This window comes from Argentina silus, assembly GCF_951799395.1.
Source record: "Argentina silus genome assembly, chromosome: 13".
NCBI lineage: Eukaryota > Metazoa > Chordata > Actinopteri > Argentiniformes > Argentinidae > Argentina > Argentina silus.
This window is the reverse complement of record NC_139667.1, coordinates 12,468,296-12,480,756: the sequence shown is the minus strand read 5'-3', so window position 1 is coordinate 12,480,756 and position 12,461 is coordinate 12,468,296. Positions and strand designations below refer to the sequence as shown.

The 12,461-nt window shown below is 42.1% G+C and overlaps 3 protein-coding genes across 3 annotated transcripts in view; 2 read left to right on the top strand and 1 right to left on the bottom strand.

The window, feature by feature from the left end:
* evla (Enah/Vasp-like a) overlaps window positions 1-494 on the top strand; it is a 32,786-nt gene extending 32,292 nt beyond the window's left edge. Inside the window, exon 12 of the mRNA XM_083683577.1 lies at window positions 357-494. Coding sequence (XP_083539703.1) covers window positions 357-394 — 38 coding nt within the window. The 3' untranslated portion in view covers window positions 395-494. The remainder of the gene's footprint in view (window positions 1-356) is intronic.
* A 1,834-nt stretch (window positions 495-2,328) lies between these two features.
* Window positions 2,329-7,170, bottom strand: degs2 (delta(4)-desaturase, sphingolipid 2). The gene is made up of 3 exons (XM_083683578.1): window positions 7,033-7,170; window positions 2,994-3,736; window positions 2,329-2,480 (listed from the first exon to the last, which is right to left on the bottom strand). Exons 1-3 carry the CDS (start codon window positions 7,112-7,114, stop codon window positions 2,337-2,339), a joined length of 969 nt encoding a protein of 322 aa, XP_083539704.1. The 5' UTR covers window positions 7,115-7,170; the 3' UTR covers window positions 2,329-2,336.
* A 936-nt stretch (window positions 7,171-8,106) lies between these two features.
* yy1a (YY1 transcription factor a) lies at window positions 8,107-12,243 on the top strand. The gene is made up of 5 exons (XM_083683703.1): window positions 8,107-8,700; window positions 9,848-10,010; window positions 10,283-10,343; window positions 10,892-11,050; window positions 11,333-12,243. Exons 1-5 carry the CDS (start codon window positions 8,193-8,195, stop codon window positions 11,513-11,515), a joined length of 1,074 nt encoding a protein of 357 aa, XP_083539829.1. The 5' UTR covers window positions 8,107-8,192; the 3' UTR covers window positions 11,516-12,243.
* Window positions 12,244-12,461: the final 218 nt, after the last annotated feature.

The window sequence follows — 12,461 nt, the reverse complement described above, 5'->3', positions numbered from 1 at the left end:
CACACGCTGTGTTTCAATGTCCACACTAAGCGTGCTATGTATATTGCATTACTATAGAACAGGAGAGGCTGGTGGAGGGAGAAATCGGAGGATGGGGTCATTGTAATGCATGGAATGGAATGGGGAACGGTATCAAACATGTGTCTTTGTTGATACCATTCCATACCATTTTGTTCCGTGCATTACGATGAGCCCGTCCTCTGATTTCTATCTCCACCAGCCTCCACGGATAAAGAATATGTTGTTTCATTCTATATGCTAGGCAGGTGTAGATATTGAAGCACACTGCAGAGTCTGTGTTGATAATATTGCAATATGATAACAATCCATTTTCTAATTTTTCTTCCCTCTCTCAGCCATTAGACAAGAAATTGGTAGAATCAACCCGTCATAATCTCTGTGAACTATGAGGAGGCAGTGGGAGTCGGACGCGCAGAAGGACGGGGGATGGGAAGACACGCAGAGCTGGGAGGGGAAGGAATGTTCTCTCAACGTTTCTGAGACACTATGAAAACATTGCCATGAGGTTGCAGGGACGTTGTGCCAACATTGGATCTGCGGAGAAGAGCAAGGGGGAGAGCGGAAGAGAAGGAAGAAAGGAAGAAGGGTAGAAGGAGGGAGGGAGGGAAGTAGAGAAGGAGACAGAGAGAGAGAAGGATTATAAAATGAACAAAGGAAGTTTGGCTGGATGGAAGGATGGACAGACATTCACACTGAGTTTTCAATGTGTTCCTCTCTGTGCGTTTGGAGACTTGGCCCAGTGTGCAGTTTGCTGCTCTCAGTCTGTTCAAAGTCTTAAAGAAAATATTTTTGTTTTCTAAGTTTTTACTGTTTTATTATTTAAAAACTGTGACGATGATGATTATTTTATTATTATTGATATTATTAAAGAGGGGGGGAAAACTTGCACACCATTTAACAGTACTTCAGCCTTTTTATATTTTATATTATTTACAACGTAAATCTTACGTTTTCCTTTAGGTGTATAAGCACATTATGGGCACATATCGTGCTTCAGTCACCTGACCTCAACTGAACTTTTAAAAAAAGCTTTTTATCTCTTTTCCTGTACAGATGTAAAAGAGACTGGGATTTGGGGATCATCCATAAAACTTACCTTGAACTGTAAATTTACCACCTGGTTTTTCCAAGATAGAAAACAATGTAGTGACTATACTGTACTGTATGTAGCCTTTATGCTTTGTTGACTTCCTGAATATGAAGCATGCATGAATCCTATCTCTCCGTTTTTGTTTTAAATTGGTGTAAAAATGGTGGTAAGTTTACCATGGTGGTTAGTTTTTATGAATACCCCCCTTTTCCTATTTTAAGGTTGAACTTGAATTTGGATGTGAAAATAGAACCAGTTGCTCTCGCAACATCAGTGCAAAAAAAAATCTTTGTGATGACAAGAATATGTTTATTTGCAGGAAAGGTTTGGTTGAATATTGGTTGTTGCATTATATTCACTCTGACTAAGTTCTGATGAAATAAAAACAAACTGAAAGTAAATTAATTCAAACAAAACAATATACCTGTGTGCTGTCCAGAGCCCGGACTGGTGTGTTTCTTTCTTTAATTTATCATCTCAAGCTCCCTTTCCATTTACTGCACCATAAAGTAGGTAGGTGTAAGTGTGAAGATGGGATATAAAGAGAAAACGGTTCCCTCAGATCAGAAAAACACACTATATTCAGACAAAAGACAATTGTTAGAAAACCATTTCCTGTTTATCAAAAAACGACATTACATTGCACCTTCAATGTTGTACTGTGCACACTGTACTTTTAATCTTTAAATAATAATTTCTTATAAACATCTGTTAATTACATAGCTACCATACATTCACACACAGAAGCATATCACATGTAATTACAGTGTTTTGGTGTCAGAAAACCCCCCCATTAAATGACACATTTGAAACGTTGTTACCACTGGAAAATAGACATATGCATGATTGCTAGAAAACTGATTTCGAACTATTGACATCCCCCTTGAAGTATGATGTTGTGAAACAATGATGAAACTCTTATGTCTGCGGAGCTGCAGATAGTAGGCAGCGTCACTGAAGAAAAAGGCTCTACTCACCGCTAGGTAAGTTTCAATGCTCATTTTATCTCAGCACGGTTGTACACACCCATTTCATAGATAAGGAATAAATATTGATTGGAGTAGTGGGCTAATTTGTTGTCTGGAGTGTCTAGGTTGTCTGTTTTTCTCTCCTTCAAAGATGTCTTTTATAACTATAGCTTTTCATAGGTAACAGAGCCTTCAACAATCTGAACCTAGTCACTAGTAATAGTTTGGGGAGGTGAGGGGATATTCTGTCGTGAGATTTAATCCTGTTTTACAAGCTTATATTCTCGTTTGATTCTGGTGTAGGGACCTATACTGTCATCGAACACAAAGTCCCACAATACCCTGATCCAGGAAGTGTGCTGTGGCAGTGAATCGTAGTACTCTGCTGCGATCTTCTTCACCTGAAACAGAGATAAGGGCAAAGGTCAGTTGGCACCAACAATTTCAACAACTCACTGCAAAATTTAAGCTAGATTTGGTAACTGTCTTTTATGTGAGGTAAGTTAGTAGAACAGGAGATATTTATGATCCTATGCCCTCGATAATGTTTCACTAGTGCACATTGTTTCTAGATTTTGAGGACAAAGAGAAACATGCTCTGGGTAGTTTGCATTCAAGTGGATGTTTGTAAAGGTTATTGCACTTCAGGGATGTGTAAGATGAATACAGGATTTGTCATTCTCGGGTGGTTACACCAATAGTTAATAAGTTACAAATCCTGTCCTCTCATTTGATCAATATTTGCATTTGAAGCCGCTCTCTGTGACATTTGTTATGAATGCCATTGGTTACACTGTTTAGACAGAGATTATGTGTGTTTGATACCATTTCTCATTCCATACCATGTATTACAATGAGCCCGTTCTCCGATTTCTACCTCCACCAGCCTCCCCTAGTGCAGACAGTCCACTCACCTGAGGTAGTTTGCTGCCGGGTATGCTGGGGAAGTCATGGTGCTCCATGTGATAGCCTACATTGAAGGTGATCCTGTTGAGTGGTCCGTAGTAGGAGTAGGTCTCGTGACCCTTTAGGAACATATAGTGCTCTGCTATGAAGTGTCCAGAGATGGGATGCAGGCCCATGCACAAGATAGACCCGGCAATGAGGTAAACGATTGACTTCAGGCCCCACAGGTAGAAGATCAGGAGGTCCACAGCAAACTGCACCGCTGCATTCAACATCTCCAGCCTGGAGACAGGCTTAGGGTTGACCAGCAGGGGGCGCAGTGCGTAGAAGAAAGGCTGGAGGAAGAGCCAGACGACTTTACGCAGCGGTGTGCAGAAGAACCAGCCCTCCACGTCAGTGGGGATGTCCACGTCCAGCCCGTCCCCACCCAGGTAACGATGGTGGTCGATGTGGTATTTCTTGAATGAGGCCGAATAGGGCAAGCCGATAGGCAGGTTAGCCCACATAGCGAACAATCGGTTCAGGCGCGCCAGCTTGTTACCGAAGGCCACATTGTGTGAGATGTCGTGGATGGCTAGAGTCAGTGAGTGGTTGATGCAGCCACCAAAGCCGTAGGCCCAGAAGAACACCCACTTCCAGGGGAGGTCGTGGACCAGGTAGCAGGCTAGCAGCTGGGTCAGAACCATCCCTGACACCACCCACTTCAGCTGGGGGTCTGGCCTCATCAAGGACTTGATCTCAGGGTACTTGGCTGGGGAGACAGAGTTACAGAATAGGTAGATTCAACTTGAGCTCATTCAATGGCACAGCACATATGGGACTTGGAGATTGATATGTTTTCTTTTTTTTACATGGATATTGGCAGTACACAAATTAAATTACACAGTTAATAGTTTGAAATATATGATACACTTACTGAATGTGAATAAGGACTGGCTATTTGCATGCAGTCTTACATAACATACACTGCAATATAATAGAATATATTACAATATGGTAGCACTAGCAGTGTTAAATATGCCATCCCAGGGTGAAAGCCCTCTTGACAATAGTATTTTTAATTGGCAAATGTGTTGTTGTGTTGTGGGCCTTGACTTGCCACTGAATAACCAATCAAAAAGGACCACCTGGGGAACCTTTCAGAAGAACTTTTCATTCTCTTATAAAAAAAAAAACAGTCATGTTTAGTTCACATATGTCTACTGTCCCATTGAAATATAATGGTGAGCAAATGGCAAACGCTCTTATTTGTTTTGTAATTTCAGTGAGAGGGAAGAAGTCATCCATTCTATGAGAGAGATGAATAGCCAGTTATTCAAATTCAACCATCCATAGACAAGTGTTCACCTGAGTATAGCCCAATGGGGGGATGGTGGAGGTAGAAATCATAGGACGGGCTCTGTGTAATGAATGGAATGAGAGCCCGTCTTCCAATTTTGACCTCCACCAGCCTCACCTGGGTATAGCCTAGGAGTTAATGCAAATGTGTCTAGCCACTTGGTTTGCATCTACTTTGCATTCTATCTGCAAACTGGAAAGAACACTAGATTGTACTGATGAAAGCTGTAGTAATTGCAGGTGATTACCAGGTATATGTTCCCTCCATGCATGATCAACACTGCATATTCACAGAATGGGCTGTTTGTCAGCTTCATTGAGTCAACAGATTGCAATATTTACTTCTAGATGATAACACTGTAAGACATAGGCCTGTAGCCAGTAACGATCAGTTCAAACTTCTACCATTATCTTCTTTCTGAGACAATTTAAGCAATTTGCATGTTCAATTCTATTGATCTGCCAACTGACTAGGGGAAGCTGGTGGAGGTAGAAATTGGAGGACAGGCTCATTGTAATGCATGGAACGGAATTAGGAATGGTATCAAACACAAGTGGTTTCATACCATTCCTAATTCCATTCAATGCATTACAATGAGCCCGTCCTCCAATTTCTACCTCCACCAGCCTCCCCTGCAACTGTCCGTGCCTTGGTGGTGCCCAATCAATGCATGGTACCCTCAACATTCAGCTCTAACAGATCCAGGTTCCCTTTTTGAAATCCAGAGATTGAATAGCTACTTCATTCATTCAACAATGCTAATTGTTGCTAATTACTAATATGCCAATCAAGCTAACCACAGTGATCTGAGAGATTTCTACACATAATTGTGGCACTGATTTCTTTCAATTTCACATTCAAGTCTTTCAAATGTGTACACATCCCTGTTTGAGTATGTCCTGAGTTTGTTATAGAGCTCTTGACCTACCTGCTAGTCACAGATATTAATCAGTAACCAGACGTCATAAAAGAAACCCATCTACCCGGATCCCTTTCAGTGACCACCCTTGCTTGAAATGCAAACACACCATTTAATATAATGGTGTGTTTGCAATTTCAGCCTGCAATATACCCTCACAGTCAGTTAGAGCATACAGACCAGAGGAGGCTGGTGGAGGTAGAAATTGAAGGACGGGCTCATTGTAATGCATGGCATGGAATGAGGAATGGTATCAAACACGTGTGATATGAGCCCGTCCTCCAAATTCTACCTCCACCAGCCTCCACTAATATTGACATTCATAACATCAAGGGGTTAGTAATAACTCTGTTCTCTTACTACACTGTTGAATGCAATAGTAGAACCAACATAGACATTGGATTAGAATGGAATGATGAGTCAAACTTCTGAGGCGATAACAAACTATGACTGAATATCGCTGTGGAGGAACTGAGACCTTCCATTTACTGACGCAAGTCAATGATTGGCAACCATCAGCAGGGCAGTTCCACCCATCATCATACATTTCCATTGACTCCAAAGACTTGCCCTGGATTTGATAAGGGCACTACTGAGACCCTGAAATTCAACCTCTATGAATACCCAAATGAGAACTCAACAAATAAACAATACACTTCTTTCAGCTGCATGAAACCTTCGCCACTCACCCCACCTCACCTGACAACTGAGCATCATTAAGTGTTGCTATAGTAATGATGTGATAATCTCAAAGCACCATGGTTAAGACACCACAACCATAGGCAGTCACACCTCTTGTTGTGAGGCAATGTCTCTTCCTCAGTCGTCAACACAACACAGCCAGGAGATCATAAAAACAAAAGCGTTTTTAATAATTCAGGCGGGCGGCCATTATAGGCCATTACATGCATCTACAAGTTTCTTTCACGTCAAACAAACAACAGTGTCACTCCATGAAGAGTGCTGTAACAACCGTCTTCCACCAGCATGAAAGGCTGTATGTCCATCTAGAAAGAATCAAATATGACATTCATTTAGCAAAATAAATGCTTTAAATGAATGTGTAACTTAAAGGAGAGGCTAAGAAAAAGTAATGTTGAGCCTGAAATGAGGTCCCCCCTCACCTCGACTGGTGGCTGTGAATGTGGCTGTCATGCTGTCTTTTGTATCTGTGTTTGCCATTAAGAGCCAGAGATTGTGTGTTGTTACCTAGCAAGCCAAGAGGCTTTGTCAGATGCACCTGCAATCTACATGTTGTCATTGTACTATATGTCAGAGAAACATGCTTGGCAGGGAATCATCTTACATATGAGGGAGTGAACCCACCCCTCTGAGTGCCAACCAGTTTATGACCATTCAGAATTTTAAATGGGAAATCTATCAGCTGATAATCCTCAACTTTGATTTCTGTAGTATTATTATTATTATTATTTTACTATATATTATTTATTTCATATACATTATTTTAGTTATTTTACAATATAATTTATCAATCACAGGATAGGAATTATATGTACTTCTATGGGTCCCAGATTTTTATTTACAATATCCTGCCTGTACTGTAATCACTCTGGAGTGGAAATGTATATCTAGCATAAATCATCTTCATCATGTGAAGGCTGCTGCTAACAGGGGAAACTTGTAAACAGGTTAAACCGGATACGATCTAAAAAAAAAGTATTGATAAGAACATAAGATAAGCAAGAAACATCAACTATGTTAGGTAAGTCAAATTCACTTTACAGAGAAACACTTGTTCCTTTCCCATGTAGGCCTGAAGATACGTTACCTAGTATTTCTTTCCTTCTTGAAGTGTGAGGTTGATCATTGTAGACCCATTCAAAGTCGCCCCGTCCACCTGCCTTGACCATGTCGATGCTTATCGTGTACACACGTAGTGGCTTTCTGACTGTGCCTCACCGACACAGTTCGGTCTTTGGAAACACACCCACTCAAAGGTAAAGGTGTGATCTCACGCCCCTCCCAGGTGATACTGGGACTCTTGTCAAATGAAAAAAAAATGAGTCCGTGGCTACTTCTTGTGATCGAATCCATATTTTCCAATAGAAAATAGCGTAAATGTATGGGACAGTAATATTTATTTACATTAACAATTCTTATGGTGTATAGAAGTTAAACGTTTGAAATATCATTAATATGCCAAATAAGTTTTTACTCATTTGACTGCCTGTTAAGCTGCTGTTATGTGTCAAATACGGACGTTTCCACATTTAATTCAAGGGATCCAAAGCCCTGGAGGATAGCCTACCACACATTTTATGACGCCCCACCGATAAATAAATGAGCAATCGTATATCAGCCTAAGCCTACCAATTCTCTTTGAGATAGCCTACTTGAAATAATTATGAATAACACATTTAGTTGTTGAATGTAATCAGTCCATCATAGTGTGACGACCCGCTAAATTGATTTACATAATATAATATTATGTAAACAACATAATATTGTTGAATGACAGCATATTATGTTAAGTTAGAAATAGACCACATATTTCATAAACTCTGGGCGAGTTGATTTGCTTACATTTTGTTTGACGCTTTATTTATGACAGCAATAGATATTATTACAGTACATTGATAACAGTACATTGATCCTTACAAGCATATTTACATACAAATATGCATTATTTCAGACATAGACAATATACACACACAATATGACAGAACACAATTGTCTTTCTTCTTCATCACTATATTTTCTTAATCGAACATAACATTTCCCATTCACAACAAATTAGGAGAATTTGTATTTAATTTAATTTTGTATCAGACAATCACAAATCGTAAAAAAAAAAAGAAAAAAAAAGAAAAAAGAAAAAACGTCTCTCAAAAGTCGCGCGAGAGTACGCAACTACAGCCTAGTGGCGACGAGAGTGGAACAGAGTGGAGTTTGTGTTGTCGAAGAAGGAGGAATTTGGGGTTTTTCGACATGGCATCGGGCGATACCCTGTACATCGAAACGGATGGATCGGAAATGCCAGCCGAGATAGTGGAACTCCACGAAATCGAAGTGGAGACCATCGAGACAACAGTTGTTGGGGACGACGATGAACACCAGCCGATGATCGCCTTACAGCCCCTTGACTCAGATGATCCACATTCAATTCATCATCACCAAGAGGTAATACTGGTGCAGACACGAGAGGAGGTTGTGGGTGAAGATGACTCGGACCTCCACGGGGACGACGATTACGAGGACCAGATTCTTATCCCCGTCCCGGTCCCCGCAGCTGAGGATGAATACATCGAACAGACTCTGGTTACTGTCGCCGGGAAGAGCTCTTCGACCGGGCGGATGAAGAAGGGGGGAAGCGGGAAGAGATCTAGTAAAAAAAGCTACTTGAGTGGAGCAGAGGCGAGCGGTAGAAAATGGGAGCAGAAACAAGTCCAGATAAAGACATTGGAAGGAGAGTTTTCAGTCACGATGTGGGCATCGGGTAAGTTCAGAGTTCGATTGGAAGTGAATTCCTGCATCTAGTCCCTTGCTTTGTTCTCAGTGTCTGTGCCCTGCAGCTGGGCCGCGTGCGGGCGTTGTCCTCTAGCAATTTCAGCCTGGAGTTTTTACTGTTTACTATGTCGGAACTGCATGCAAGTCCATTTGAAATGTTTTTGTTTTTATGGGAAGCCATGTTTTATGTGTTGATGGGCGCCGCCATGTTCCCCCGGTCCAGTATGGCGGCCCGAAAAAATGGCGTTGATTTGGCCGGGGAAGATGGCGGCGAGTGTGGGAGCGAGCGCGCTGCTGCTGGCTCCGAGAGCAGGCCGCTGTGGCGCAGTTCAGCAACGGTGGCCTCGGAGCCCGGCAGAGCTGGGTGGGGGGGGGTGGGGGAGAGGGAGATGTCACAAGACTGGATGCGCTAGTTAGCTTGCTAACCAGCTTGCCAAAAGCAGACAAAAGTCACTTGCAAGCTATTCGATTTGTTTGGTTGTGGTTCAGCAAACCCGACCCAAGCAGGAAAGATTGTTGTTTTCCATATCATCACGGGATCCATTTGTTTGGCTTCTTGGTGACGGTTCATTTGACAGACCGAAACCAGGACTATGAAACTAGCTTTGCAAACGTATTGATAGCGGAATTAGTCAGCGTCACCTGCTTTTTGAAAATGTATTTATAGTTGTTTTTTTAGTATTCGCTCACTTTCCATGGGAAAATTAATCACAAACAAATATTTGGCTTGTTTATTAGCTGGCAAGTGGTTGGTTGCTAAGCTAGCTAGCTATCTAGCTGGCTATAGCAATCATTTTGTAACGAGTTAGCTTCTATAGCACAAGCTATGCTTTTACAAAAAGCATCCATGTATTCGCAACATTGCGTTATTCTTTTTATAAAGACTGCTAGCATTTTCTCCGTAACCAAATCCAGTCCCAAAGTTTAAAAACGAAATATACCATAAAAATCAACATGCCAAAACCTCCCCGGCTGAGAAACGCCCCCCCTAAGCATTGTATTCTCCGCTCCACTATGCAGCGTTGCAGACCAGCACCGTCCCCAACTGCATGCATGTGTGAGATTCTATCGATCCTGTATGTATCCTGCCTTTTCATCGATAATTCAAACACTGTTCGTTCTCTCTCCACCTTCAGATGACAAGAAGGACATCGACCATGAGAGTGTTGTGGAGGAGCAGATTATCGGGGAGAACTCCCCACCAGACTACTCAGAATACATGACAGGGAAGAAACTCCCACCTGGGGGTATCCCTGGGATCGACCTCTCAGACCCCAAACAGCTGGCAGAGTTTGCCAGGTGAGTGTCAAAAACTGTTGAGTTGCCCAGAAGCTTTGTAGCACAAAGATAATCGTAATTCCAATGGCTGTTATAGATTCCTCTTGGATGGTCATAGTGCAACACAGGTTTTGAGAAACTCCCCTCTGATCTGCATAGCTAAGGTGCACAAATGAAAGGCTGGTGGAGGTAGAAATCGGAGGACGGGCTCATTGTCATGCATGGAATGAGGAATGGCATACAATTCTCTGTTGAACTCTCCATTCATTGTGATTGTCTTTGGCCCTGTGCAGGATGAAGCCACGGAAAATCAAGGAAGACGATGCTCCTAGGACGATAGCCTGCCCCCACAAAGTGAGTGTGCTGTCCTTGATATCAGAGATTGCTCACATCAGAGACATAGATACAGTATGTAAACGTACGGCTCCAGGTAGCACATGGTTTTTACATTTCGTCTCTGGTGGGAAATAAACTATGATTGAACTTTTACCTCCAGTGGATGAGATATATTTGCGCTTTGAAATATGAATAGCTCACCTTGATCACAAGATCAAGAACCTCCTGACATTGAAGGATGAAAGAAAGCTCCTTTCTTTGAGCAGAGCAGAATGATCAAGGAGTGGCCACCTGCTTTTAGATGATCGCTACGCTGAATGATAACAGCCGATGATAACAGCGGATGTGCTGACGCACTTTGGCTCTGTGGCGTATTCCTTTGATTGATTGATTGATTGATTTAATCATTTGAAAATAGAATTCCAGCGACAGATAAGAGCCCACTGCATTCAACGCTGTCAGCGATGACACAATAGAATTGTCAAACGGTCGTTTCCTGTACATTGTGATGACAATGGTGACCTACTGATTCCGCCTGTGATTAATCTCCACCGTCTCCTCCTCAGGGATGCACAAAGATGTTCAGGGACAACTCGGCGATGAGGAAGCACTTGCACACCCACGGGCCCCGCGTGCACGTCTGTGCCGAGTGTGGGAAGGCCTTCGTGGAGAGCTCCAAGCTGAAGAGGCATCAACTCGTTCACACTGGAGAGAAACCCTTCCAGGTATGTGGTATAAACCTCCCTCAAAATAAGACTTTTTTTTTTTTTTTTTTTTTTTTTTTATAGATGTGCTGTTTAATGCTTTGTATACTGCTAGCTCATAACTTGCTTTTTTTTTTTCTTCTTCTTCATTTTGATGATAGTGTTACACAGTTTCACTCTGAAACATGACTTGTTTGGACTTAATACTTAGCATTGGAACCCTTTTGCCTCGACTGTTGCATCATGTACAGCCTCTTCCTCTGTTCATGTCCCTCTCTCCACCATCTCTCTCTCTCTCTCTAGTGTACATTTGAGGGCTGTGGGAAGCGGTTCTCTTTGGACTTTAACTTACGCACCCATGTGCGGATTCACACTGGAGACCGCCCCTACGTCTGCCCCTTCGACGGCTGCAACAAGAAGTTTGCTCAGTCCACCAACCTAAAATCTCACATCCTCACACACGCCAAAGCCAAAAACAATCAGTGAACCTAACCCCCCACCCACCCACCCAGCACCAGAGCAGGGGCCTGCCCCGCGCTCCCATGAAGATATATGAAATCCCCCCTTTGTATTGTTTCTAGAAAAAAATGTTTTAAGTGTGAATGACCTTACTGACTTTTTGATATGTATGGAGCTGAAAACGAGGATCTCTAGAGAGAGAGATGATGCTAAGCCCGACTCCCCTCCTAGCCAACGATGACTCAACCCAGAAGGAAAAGCAAGCATACGGTTTCTTCTTGTGAAGATGTGAATTCTTGGATCTGCACCGAAAGACAAGTTATTTATACATATACGCAAATCTACATTTAAAAAAAAAAAAAAAAAATCTAAAAAAAAAAATCTAATTTGCATCCGTCAGCATAGCGAAAATAATTGCTTTTTAATTTTGTATTTTCCTAAGTGTGCATATTGTACACTCTTCCTTGGCGTACGCTCAGTGTATTATGTATGTATGTTTGTTTTCCCTGAGAATTGAAATCTGTGATGGCTCTTCTTGGAGAGGATTTGGCAATTGTTGTCCCTCCTGTGTTTCCCTGTATAAAGTTATTTTGGGGGGGGAGGGGATACAAGGTGTTCTTTACAGGTTTTTCATTTTGTATAATTGTAACGTACAGATCTATTGGAATCATGTAGATAGTCGCTGTGATTTACGTAGTGTTAACTGATTAAAACTGTTTTATTTTCCCCCCCTGCACTGCCAGATGCAAAAATAAGTGTCATGTCCTTCACTGCATACCCTTTATTTTTCCGTTCAACACAACCAGAAAAGGAACTCCGTTGCATTGTTGAATGTATTGCAGTGTCCCCCCCCCCGCCTGGATCCGTTTTGTCATGCCCAAATATGTTTGACTTACAAAGCACTCAATCGAAAATGCTGGTAATGGCAATCCAGGATTCTGATTTGGGGGGCATCTATGACTATGCCCCACCT